Raw genomic sequence first — 12,813 nt, 5'->3', positions numbered from 1 at the left:
CGCTTTTGGTCTTCTCGCTGGAATCCGATTTGCCCACTCCACCTCCAAGGGGCCCGTAGGGGCCTCAGCACCCATCAGTGAGCTCAGCATCGTACTTGCGTACGCTCCACAGTCCACTCCTTCCACACCCTCAGGGAGACCCAGTATCCGAAGGTTCTTCCTTTGCGCTCCATTTTCTAGGGCTTCGATCCTTTCAGTACACTTTTTATGAAGTGCCTCGTGCGTCTGTGTCTTAACCGCCAGGCCCAGGATCTCGTCCTCAATATCTGTCACCTTCTGCTCCACCACGCGGAGCTCTGTCTCCTGGGTCTTTAATGTCTCCTTGAGCCCCTCAATTGCCTGTAACAACGGGGTCAGCACCTCCCTCTTCAGCAGCTCCACGCACCGTCTCACAATTTCATCCTGCTCAGGCCCCCATGTCGCCTGCGCTTTCTCCGCCGCCATCTTGTACTTCTCTCTTTCTGACCCTTTGGTCGACGATTCCTCGCGCTGCAGCCGCCGCCGGTTTTTTCCTCCTTCGTTTGGGGGCGACTCCCTTCTCACACACCCCACACCGGGTTGCGTCGTCGAAAAATTCCCCGTTGGGGCTCTTAAAAGAGCCCGAAGGTCCGTCGGAGCTGGAGCCGCCGAAGCGTGAGGCTAGCTAGGTATCACCGCAACCGGAAGTCCCTTCAGTGGCCTTGATGATGTCTTTTCACAGTTGTTCCCTCTTGCTGCTAGAATTCACCTTTGATACAGGCCCTCAGGTCAGCTTGCAGTTTTAAGCTTGCCCTTTCCCCGCCTGCATGCTGGAAGAGGCCCTGTTTATCCTGCAGTTGCAGCCAAATCTTTTAATGTTTCTGCCGTGTCTGGGAACCCAGAGACATACCCTTCCTGGGGGACACTGTCGGGGGAATATTGCAGCCTTCTTCCCACACCGGGAAATGTCAAACAAATGCCGTGGGGGCCCTGTAAAAGAGCCCAAAAGTCCGTTCCAAGCAGGAGCTGCCGAATATGCGACCTAGCTCTGCATAGCCGCACCCGGAAGTCCAAAAGTCCCATCTTTAAACAGGTCTCCCATCCTTCTAATGCCTGCCCTATACCAGCCTTGGAACCCCCCGTCTATCTTGCTCGGAGCAAATCTACAGTTGTTCCATATCGGGGTCCAAACTGAGGCCCCCTCCTTCCTGTGCCTTCTCCACTGACCCCAGATCCTCAGTGCCGCCGTCACCACTGGGCTTGTGGTGTATCGTGCTGGCGAGAACGGCAGCCGTGCCGTTACCAGTGCCCCTCAGCTGGTGCCTTTGCATGACGCCGCCCCCTCCTTCATTCCTTCATTACCCATTTCCTAATCATGGCCACATTAGCCGCCCCATAGTAGCTACAGAAGTTTGGCAGTGCCAACCCCCCCCCCCCCCCCCCCCCCCACTCCCCAAAAGCTGCTCTCCACCATCTTGAGCGGGAGCTCTCCCAGTTTCTCTTCCTGACCCCTAGCGTGGATTCACAAACAGCTCACTTTTCCCCACATTCAACTTGTACCCCGAGAAGCTGCCAAAGTTCCCCAGGATCGACATGACCTCCCCCATTCCCTCTAGCAGGTCCAAAATATACAATAGCAGGTCATCCGCGTAGAGGTAAACCCGGTTGACCCCCCCCCCCCCTTCTTCTAACAATTTTACAGCAGGACACCACCCCGTTTCGCATCCCCGCCAGCACATTTCACCCACATGCAGCTGCCCCTTAGTTCAAGTCCAGCTTTTCATGCTTAATGAATGTCCATGCCTCGTCCGGCGTATCAAAATAATGGTGCCTGTCCTGGTACGTTATAAAAGTCTCGCTGGATGCAGGAGCCCGAACGTCACCCCTCTGCTGTGGAGGGCCGCCTTAGCCCGGTTGAATTCCGCACGCCTCCTCGCCAGTTCAGCTCCCAAGTCCTGGTATATGCGAATCTCGCCGTTCTCCCACTTACTGCTCAACTCCTTCTTTGCCCAACGCAAGACACGCTTCCTGTCTGTGAAGCGGTGGAACCTTATCACCATCGCCCTCGGTGGTTCGTTCGCCTTAGGCTTCCTCGCGAGGACTCTATGCGCCCCATCCAGTTCCAAGGATTGCGGGAAGGCCCCTGCGGCCATCAGCGTCCCCAGCATTGTAGTCTCATTGTGCTCGCGTCCGCCCCCTCCGCACCTTCAGGGAGGTCCAGAATCCGCAGGTTGTGACTCCTAGACCTATATTCGAGGTCATCCAGTCTCTTCTGCCATCTCTTGTGTTAAGGCCTCGTTCGCCTCCAGCCTGACCGCCAGGCCCAGGATCTCATTCTCCGATATCTTCCTCTCCACCTCTTTAATTGCCTTCTCCTGCACCTTCTGAGTCTCCACCATCTTTTCCATGGAGGCCTTCATAGGGGCCAGCATCTCCGTTTTCAGCTCTGCGAAGCAGCTCCTCAGAAAAGTCTTGCTGCTCTCTCGACCACTGGGCCCACGCTGCTTGGTCCGTGCCGGCCGCCATTTTGTCCTCCCGGACCCGCTCCGCTCACTTCCCCGCAATCGCTCTTAACAACCCCGCTCCTGGTTCCCTCCATACAGCAGTGGGGGGGAACCTCTCCAGCGTCCTTTCCCACGCCAGTAATCACCGAACGAGTGCCGGTGCCGCCCCGTTTAAAGGCCGGAAACTCCGATCCTGGCGGGAGCTGTCGTGTATGCGACCTATTCGGACATGGCCGCTACCGGAAGTCACTTGTGTTCTTATTAACAACTGAGGTCGACTTGAGTATTTGAGTGGAGTTGTCATTTTGTGGTTCAACATGCAAATTTTAATTGACCATGGATTTTATTTGAGTTAAGTTGACACCCGTTAACACCCGTGGTCTAGATTCTGTTCTTGAGTCTAGATTACTAATCAAAGTTTGTCTTAATTTCAGTGGTTCTGGGGAAGTATACAGATGGATGCCAGAGCTGGAGAATCAATGTACTTGTTTGAAGAGGTAGGCCAAATTCTATCCAAGTACATTTGCATTTTTCTTTTCTGGAAATAAGTTTGTCTGGAAAACAATTTTGTTTTTTAATTACAGTCTGAAAGTCCAACGCTTAAGACGTCTGTGTCTTTGCTTTCATTGAGCACACCAAATAGTATGCGCAAGAGGCGACGCTTGCGTGATACACTGTCACAGTTCACAAGAGAGTCTGACAACTTCTCGCCTTTCCCTCCACGCAAAAGGCCTTCAGCAGAAGCTTCCATTTCACTGGGATCTCTATTGGACATCTCTAACACACCAGATTCCTGCGGAGGTGGGTTGACAGATTATGTTCTATTGAGATTAATCAAATATTCTTGGAACCATAGAATGAGTCTGAACCGAAGTTCTCATCCATCTCGTCTTGCCCTTGGCTCTTTTGTCAGAGCTATTGAATTAGTGTCTCAACCCTGCTCTTTCCCCAGAGCCCTTGCTTCAAAATATTTATCCAATTCTCTTGAATGTTACTATTGAATTTCTTCCACTGTCCTTATTTTGTCTGTCATGTAGTGCCTTGTTATTTTGCCAGATGTCTTAAATCTGTGCCTTGACTCTTCTGCTGCAGGAAACAGTTTCTCCTTACTTATTCTTAAAATTCTTCATGATTTTGAATACCTCTCCTTTCTAGGAAACCGATTTTTCAGTCTGTCCTCTAATTCGTAATAAGTCTGTTCTGCATATTCTAAACTTTTGACATATGTTGTAAAAATGTTATGCCCAGTATGAAGTACACTAATCCAACTGAGGTCTAACCAGTGTTTTATAAAATAGTTTAGCACAACTTCAGTTTGTACACTGCTCCCCTATAAATAAAGTCAAAATTCTACGTATTTAGCAAGCTTCTCAACTTGTACCTTCTAAGATTTACATATGTACACATCCAGTCTCTGATCCAGCGCTTCCATCATTTAATTTATATAGTTTCTGAGATTGTCAAAGATGCTGTAATAATGCAAGTTTTCAGGTGCTTATGGACACCACGTTTTTTTCTCTCTGCATTTCTACCATCTTTGTGCCTATTTCATCAGTCTGTTCCTCTCCTCATTGCTTAATACAATCCTGAGTGGCAGCACGGTGGAGCAGTGGGTAGCACTGCTGCCTCATGGCGCCGAGGTCCTAGGTTCGATCCCGGCTCTGGGTCACTGTCCGTGTGGAGTTTGCACAGTCTCCCTGTGCTTGCGTGGGTTTCGCCCCAACAACACAAAGATGTGCAGTGTAGGTGGATTGGCCATGCTAAAATTGCCCCTTAATTGGAAAAAAAATGAATTGGGCACTCTAAATTTATTTTTAAAAAAAATACAATCCAGAGTTGCGCGTTAACTGCAAACTCTCCTCCCTAATCTGGTAAATTAAACATGGACCACTAATCTCTACCTTTTTCAAACTCCGCTAATTTTGTACCCGAGAGACCAATGTCCCTTTAATGAACTTAACTTGGCTTACAAGTCTGTTTTGTAGTACTGTTAAATGCTTTTGACAGTCCACTGTAGTACTTGTATGACTCTTCCCTATAATTCCGTTAGTTGGATTATACTGAGAACTGGGCAAAATATATGGCACAAAAATTTTAAATGGAACAAATTTATAACTTTAAAAACTGAAACACAAAAGGAAAGAATAACCAGCAAATTCTATTTCATTCAGTTACTTTATTTTGTCTTTCAGAGTATGAAATGAACAAGATAGTAAAGAGGCATAGAAAAAATGATAGACAGCAGGGTCCACTTGTGCAAGTTGGCAAACCGATCCATAACTGGAGAGTTCAGAGATGGCCAAAAAGTGGAAAAAAGTCTGGGAAGTTTATTGGTCATTCCAGCTCAGAAATAGAACAACATTCCAAATTTCTAGAATTTCTTCAACAAAAGAAAGAAGGATGTGAGAATTACGCTATTAGTTCCCCCATTAGCACACCAGAAGTAAAATTAGCTCTTGAGCTTGAAGATACACCTGAGGTTAGAAATGAAGCAGCAAAAGGAGAAACTTTCCAAAGGCAAGCTTTTGTAGAATTTCCACAAATTGGGAGAAATAATGTCTTGTGCAGCGACACTGTGATTGAAATGGATGCTTCTGTCTGCATTTCAGAAAACTTTGGTCAGGTATATGAAGGACTTGTACCACAAAAAGATAATGCAGCGGATAATATAGCAAACTTTAGGAAGGCTACTGACTCTTCGCAAGTGATTGAAATTAAACTGACAGAGTTTCAACAGAATACCTCTGCCACAAATATGGATGCTGAATCTAGTGATCAGAAGACGCTCCCAACACATGACCGTTCAGATAAAGATGGAGATTTTGATAGATTACAAAAACGCTATAGTGGGGCATTTTCCAGTGTGACTGAAGCAGGATATGTAGAATTAGAGGTAGCATTACCTGATGAGCCAATGCAGAAATGCTTTCAGAAAAGCATGAATGATGAATTTCAACAAAACACCACAATTGAAAACCAGGAGGATGTAGAAATGTCCTCTGCCTCTGAATGTTCTGTGGCTCAAAGCTTTACTTTTTGGGATGTCAGTGCACTTTATAGTGAAGGTACAAATGTTCCCCAGCATGGGATGCTACCAATAAAAAAAAACATATTGTAATGGTGTTCGTTTCAATTTTTTTGTACTAAATAAATTAAGATTGTTAAATGAAATTCATAATTAAGCTTCAGGTGATCGGTTCTGTCCTTTTCAATTTTGTTCTTGGTGCAGAATAATGTTATGACATTTCACTTCTTTAAAAAGATATATTCCTGCCTCCCTGGGGGGTGAAAACTATATTGATATTGACCTGCCTGTTTTGGATGAGGTAAAAGAAAGCCTTTTTGTTTCCTCTTGTACAGAAACACCCAAGTCTAGCATCAGACCATCAAAATGCTACACAGCTGTTCCTGCAAAACAGTCTGCTCGGTGGCAGGTTGCAATGGAGCTGTACCAGACAGAAAGCAACTATGTAGATATTTTAACTACCATTATTCAGGTAGGTTAATAATTGTTTTTTTTTTAAATTTATGCTGTGAAAGTATCCACAGTGCAACCAGAAAATAGGCAGCTGTGCAATTCTCAACTTCTCACTACATTCTACTCTGAACCCATATCATCTATTGCCCTGTCTTAGCTTACACCAAGTCCTGTTCATCTGTTGCCTCTTGTGCTCGAATGACCTACATTGGTTCCTCGTCAAGGTATATCCTTGATTTTTAAATTTTCATCTGCATTTTCAATTCTCTCTCTGGCCTTGCGCCTCCATACCTCTGTAATCTCATTGCCTCTCTAATCTCCAGCCCTACAACTGAGATTTCATCGACATTGATCTAATCCTGGTCCCTTGAACATCCAAGAATTTAATAAATCCGCCTTTGGTGGCTGAGCCTTCAATTGCCTAGTTGCTAAACTGAGAGATTTCCTCCCGTTACATGCTCTTTGACAAAGCTTTTGGTTATCTATCCAAATCACCTTTAATGGTTTGGTGTTCAATTTTGTAAAGCACTTAAAAAAAAAAAAAGACACCAAATACAGATAATTGTAAAGTTGTTGTTGGATCACAATTTGAAGCACAATGCAGTTATTACTGAAAGCCTTTTCCTCCCCTATTTCATATGTCTATATCTTAACACGTTAGCCCATGATACTACACGTTTTATGCAATTTAAATAAATAGAAATTATATTTTAGATTTTGTGGGTCGAAGAGGATATATTGTGCATCGACACACAATATCTGCTGCCTTGGTTTTGGCAGAAAGTAAGCAACCTACACCCTACCTTGATATAGAATTGGCAATCACATACATTATATTTTTAATAACTACACAAATAATGCAGTTTGTCAAAGAGCAGCTATAATCTCAGCCATTGCTACCTTGGATGTCAACCTTATTTATAGCACTCTTGTCTGGGTCAAAAGGCCCTGGATTTAATTCCTGCTCCAGAGATTTGAGCACATCATCTAAGTTGGCACTTCAGTGCAGAATGGGGGAAATCACTGTTCGAAATTATGCCTTTGGATTAGGTGTCAAACCAGAACCTTGTTTGCACTCGTGGATGTGAAATTTCCAATGGCACTATTAAGGAAAAGCAGACATGTTCTAGTGTCCTAGCTTATATTTGTCATTCCACCAACATTGTACACAGATTTATACAATTATTATCTTGCTGCACTCAAACTTAGCTGCAGCAACCACTAATACTTCAAACATCGTTATATATTACTTGCTTTAAAGCACTTGGGACATCATGAGGTCATAAAATTGTGCTATATAAATGTACATTCTTTCTGAAGCTGGCTTTTTTTAAACATACTCGGGAAGCGCTGTTACTAATTTTTGATGGCATTCAAACTCCTTTTTATGATTCTGCTTCTATTCAAGAAACATTTTTTTTGACTGCTAAGTTTGGTATCCAGTGGAAGATTTAAGATAAGAGTTGCATGCTTGGGCCAAAAGTGGCTTCGGATTGTCATCTCACTGGAGTTAGTAACTCTTTTTAGCAAAACCAAGTTTTCTGAGCGAATCCAGAACTTCTTGGCACTGTGATTCTTGAAGAAACATTAACTAGTCAATGTGTTCTATTTCGAGCACAAGCTTCAGAGTGGCTCACCTATCCGAGAGCAGAACAATGACATGGGTTTCCCTAAGCACGGTAGCATTGTGGATAGCACAATTGCTTCACAGTTCCAGGGTCCTAGGTTCGAGGGCAGCACGGTAGCATTGTGGATAGCACAATTTCTTCACAGCTCCAGGGCCCTAGGTTCGATTCCGGCTTGGGTCACTGTCTGTGCGGAGTCTGCACATCCTCCCCGTGTGTGCGTGGGTTTCCTCCAGGTGCTCCGGTTTCCTCCCACAGTCCAAAAATGTGCAGGTTAGGTGGATTGGCCATGCTAAATTGCCCTTAGTGTCAAAAATTGCCCTTAGTGTTGGGTGGGGTTACTGGGTTATGGGGATAGGGTGGAGGTGTTGACCTTGGGTAGGGTGCTCTTTCCAAGAGCTGGTGCAGACTCGATGGGCCGAATGGCCTCCTTCTGCACTGTAAATTCTAAAAAATAAAAATAAAATTCTGTGAAGTGTTTATGGCTTATATGGCCATAGTATGTGGCATTGGCTGATCCATGAGAGTTTAATGGTAGATTATAATATCTGTGCGAAGTGAATTCAGTTGCATTCAGTATTAATGTATAACCGATGTGCACTTTGGTGCATTTTCTATTCCATCTGCCCAATTGTAAATATCACAATTTTTAAAAAAATCCTGCCATTGTGTTGAGATATTTTAGTTGTCTATACTTTCAGTTATTCAAGGTTCCTTTGGAAAAAGAAGATCAACTTGGAGGACCTATTCTTGCTCAAGAAGAAATAAAAACAATTTTTGGCAGTATTCCAGATATTTTGGATGTACACACAAAAATTAAGGTAAGTAAACTTTTGTACACAAAACACGGACGGAGCATGGTTATGAATGGGATAGTAATTTTCAGGACATGAGGAAGGCCTTGAAAATTAGTTGACTAGCTTGACTTCTGTAAATATTAGAAGACCTGTTAATCATCTTTGAGCAACTTTAAATGCATGTGTATTCTTTATCTTGTTTTGGTCTCAGATCATCTTGATGAAATGCAGTGGAGAGTACAGGGAAATACTTTATAAGACACACTGAGTTAAGTAATACAGTAGGAGGAAACTGATCAATGTAAAGTTATGCTAGTAATTTGCTAGAATGATCGTAATGTACTCATGTGAACTTGGAGGCAGAAAATAGCAAATTTAAAATCCAGTCTCTTATTCACCAATGGAAACACTTGGAACATTTCAATCGCTCTTAATATGATTCTGTAAAGCTGTTGATCTTAATTTCCAGAAATTGAAATGGGCTTCTTGATAACAGATTTTATATTGGATCCTTGTGTGATTAAGTTGAGGGACGTGATTGAGAGCCAGTGAAGCATGGTGGAATAGGTCAATGAGTTTATAATGTGAGTGTGGTGACTTAGCTGGGAGGCAGTGACTGTGACTTAGCTGGGAAGCAGTAACTGAAAGGTTAGGACTGCAATTGCAGATGGAGGTTGTAATGGGACAACGTTTTGAAAGCGTGGCTGAGTGGGCTGAATGTTGAGATGGTTCCTGGACAATCTGCTTCCTAGGAGTTTTTCATTTGCTTCTGGTTTTCGTACCTGTAGTATCATTGAGATTTTACTTCCTAATTCTTTGCCTTTTGGATATCAATACTAAACTTCTGCGCTGTCTCTGATCTATTATTCTGTTAAAATATCGGCAGCTTAAAATAACTTTTATCAGTTTACATCCCTTCCACTATCACTGCTATTTTCTGTTTTGCACTACTGGGACTATGCCTCAATGACATCTGAAATCACAGCATTAATTTTCACATGCGCTGACAGTACTTGGCTGTACCTCCCCTCTCAACTTTTCTGCTCAGTGTCTCAGTTGCCTGGCCTTCACAACTGGATGAGCAAACATTTTCTCCAGTAAATAAACAGAATATACTGTGGATGCTAGAAATCTAAAATAAAAGCAGAAGAGTTATTGTTTCAAATCCTTATGACTGCCCTTCAGAGATCAAAATGTTAACTGTTTCTCTCTCCACAGATGTTGACACACCTGTTGTGTTTTTCCTGAATTTTAACTTTTTATTTCCTCCAGTTGAGTATTGGGGAAAAGTGAAACCATTGCTTTCAGTCCTTGAAGCTGACTCCATCATACCATGTCAATTGTCATGACTCTGAACCAGACTGTTAACAACCATAATGTCATATTTGACTGTAAACTGAATTTAAGATTACGCATCCACATCATCACTAAGGGCCTTGCCCTTTCTCCTTTAGCCCGACACCCTTCTGATATCTATGCAAATCTTATACTTGTCTCTATGCATCCCTGAGTTTTAATTGCTCTACCTTGCTGGCAGTGCCAAGGCCCTAAGTTGTAAATTTTGTTTCCTAAACTTTTCCATCCACCACTCCTTTTGAGATGCTTCTTAAACTTGAGAAAAGCCATGGGAGCCATTGAAGAGAAGTTGAGCAGTCAGCAGTTTACTGGGAATGGGGTCAAAGGAACAAACTGATCTTAAAGCATTTTGGTTGACCCTTGGGAGGATTCTTGAGCGGGAGTACTCTTTTTTTTTTTTTTTCTCTCAGTGGTCCATAAGGTGTAAGCGGATTGACTTTTTCATGGTGGGGAAGGTGCTGCTGGCTGGGGTTAAAGGGTCGGCAATTGCAATATCAGATCATGCTCCGCATTGGGTGGATTACGGTATTGGAGAAGGGGATGGTACAGAGACCAGGGTGGAAGTTAGATGTGGGACTGTTTGGGGACCGAGGGTTCTGTGACAAAATTGAAAAAGTAATCTAGGAATATGTAGGTTTTAACTGCATGGGTGAAGTGTCGAAGGCGGTTGTCTGGGAGGCTTTAAAGGCGGGGGTGAGGTGATCTCGTCCAAGGCTAGGCTAGACAGAGGTGAGGTTGGAATGTCAAAGGGTAATAGATGAGATGCTGGAGGTATGCAGAAGATGGGGAACCAGCGCAGTTAGAAAAGAGGAAGGAACTCCAGGTGACCTTTGACCGAGTATCTACCAGGAAGATGGTATGCCAATTGAGGCGAGCACGGGGGGCAGGTTACAAGCATGGAGAGAAGGCCAGGTGTATGTTGGCGGGTCAGCTCCGTAGGGAGGCTGCGGCAAGGGAAATTGTCCACGTGCGGGACAGGGCAGGGAAGTTGGTGGTAGCTCCAGATCAGATTAACAAGTTCTTTAAGGAATTCTGAGAGGTTGTACAGGTTAGAGCCACCTGGGGGAGGCTGGGAGATGCAGGAATTTAAGATGGGATGGAGTACCTGAGGTTAGAGGAGGGGGACAGGGCTACATTAGAGGGGGCGACAGTGGAGCAGGAGATAAAAGATGCAATTGGGAGGATGCAGTTGGAGAAGGTGGCAGGGCCGGATGGGTTTCCGGTGGAATATTATCAAAAATTCAAAAATAAGCTGGTACCGCTGATGGTGGGGATGTTTGAGGAGATGATAGGGAAGGCGATGTTGTAACAAACTTTGGGGCAGGCATCGATTTCCCTGTTACTTAAGAAAGATAAGGATCTGACGGAGTATAGGCCCATATCACTTTTTTTAAACGTGGACGCAAAGATATTGGTGAGGGTACTCCGAATACTTTCCCCTCCACCATGGAACTAGACCAGGATGTCCTATCCCCCCCCCCCCCCCCCCCCCCTGGATGCTGCTGTGCTGACTGAGGGGGAATCGATGTCAAAGGGGAGAGTCGGGACGGGGAGCCTCCAGCTGGGGGTGCGGGAGGCGCGGGCGCGTGGCTGGCCTTAAATAGGAGATGGCTAGTCGGCCGGGGGGGGGGGGGGGGGGTTGCGTGCGCGCGTGCGTGCGCGTCCGTTCCCCCCCCCCCCCCCCCCCCCCCCCCCCAACCAGGCTGATCACGTGGAACGTCAGAGGCCTGAATGGGCCGGTAAAGAGGGCCCATGTGTTTTCGCACTTAAAAGGGGCCAAAGGCAGACGTAGCCATGCTAAAAGAAACGCACCTGAAGATCGTGGATCAAACCAGGCTGAGGAAAGGATGGGTGGGGCAGGTTTTCCACTGAGGGCTGGTGCGAAGAACAGGGGGGTCGCAATTTTGGTGAGCAAGCGGGTGGCATTTGAGGCAGTGGGTATTGTGGCGGATAAAGAAGTTCGATATGTTATGGTAAGTGGCAGGTTGCAGGGGGCCCGGGTGGTGCTGGTGAATGTGTATGCTCCGAACTGGGACGATGCAGGGTTTATGAAGCGGATGTTGAGTAGGATTCTGGATCTGGAGTCATGCAGTTTGGTAATGCGGGAGGGGGGGGGACTTTAACACGGCCCTGGACCCGGCACTGGATAGGTCTAGGTCGAGATCGGGTAAGAGGCCGGCAACGGCCAAGGTCCTGAGGGGGTTCATGGACCAGATGGGGGGAGTGGATCCATGGAGATTTGCCAGGCCAAGGGCGAAGGAGTTTTCCTTCTCCCGTGTGCACAAGGCGTACTTGTGGATTGATTTTTTTTCCCGTGGTAAGTAGGGCGCTAATCCAGAGAGTGGAGGGGGTGGAGTATTCGGCCATTGCGATCTCTGACCATGCCCTGCGCTGGGGGGTGTTGGGGCTGGGGGAGGAGAGAGATCAACGCCCTCTGGAGAATGGCCGTGGGACTACTGGCGGACGAGGAGGTCTGTGGGCGGGTTCGGAGGTGTATCCAAAGCTTTGTGGAGACCAGTGATAATGGGGAGGTTTCGCCGAGTGTGGTCTGGAAGGCGCTGAAGGCAGTTGTCAGAGGGGAGCTAATTTCAGTCAGGGCCCACAGAGAAGAGGGATAGGATGGAGAGGAGGGAGGGATTGGTGGGGGAGATACTTTGGGTGGACAGGAGTTATGCGGAAACCCCCGAGGAGGGGTTGTCGAAGGAGCGCCGGAGTCTGCAGGCGGAGTTCGACTTGCTTACCACGGGGAAGGCTGAGGCTCAGTTGAGGAAGGCACAGGAGCATGGGGAGAAGGCAAGTAGGATGCTGGCGCATCAGCTGCGGAAGAGAGAGGCGGCCAGGGAGATTGGGGGAATTAGAGATAGGGAGGGTAACACGGAGCTGAGCTCGGCAAGGATTAACGAGGTCTTCAAGAACTTTTCTGGCAAATTGTACGAGTCAGAACACCTGGAAAGGGGGGTGGGGGAAGGCAGTTCCTGGACCAATTGAGATTTCCACAGGTGGAGGAGTAGAGGGTTTGGGGGCCCCAATTGAGATGGAGGAACTTGTTATGGCGTTAGGGGGTATGCAGGCGGGCAAGGCTCCGGGACTGGACG

At 46.2% G+C, this 12,813-nt stretch overlaps 1 protein-coding gene across 2 annotated transcripts in view; it reads left to right on the top strand.

Moving 5' to 3' along the window:
- Positions 1-12,813, top strand: part of ect2 (epithelial cell transforming 2) — an 87,131-nt gene that overhangs the window by 35,839 nt on the left and 38,479 nt on the right. For both annotated transcript variants that reach the window (XM_072474392.1, XM_072474393.1), the window contains exons 9-12: positions 2,897-2,959; positions 3,047-3,263; positions 5,823-5,959; positions 8,267-8,386. In XM_072474392.1, the coding sequence (XP_072330493.1) occupies positions 2,897-2,959; positions 3,047-3,263; positions 5,823-5,959; positions 8,267-8,386 (537 nt within the window). The remainder of the gene's footprint in view (positions 1-2,896; positions 2,960-3,046; positions 3,264-5,822; positions 5,960-8,266; positions 8,387-12,813) is intronic.

This window comes from Scyliorhinus torazame, chromosome 14 (genome assembly GCF_047496885.1).
Source record: "Scyliorhinus torazame isolate Kashiwa2021f chromosome 14, sScyTor2.1, whole genome shotgun sequence".
NCBI classification, from domain to species: Eukaryota; Metazoa; Chordata; class Chondrichthyes; order Carcharhiniformes; family Scyliorhinidae; genus Scyliorhinus; species Scyliorhinus torazame.
This window is presented reverse-complemented; position numbering and strand designations above follow the sequence as displayed.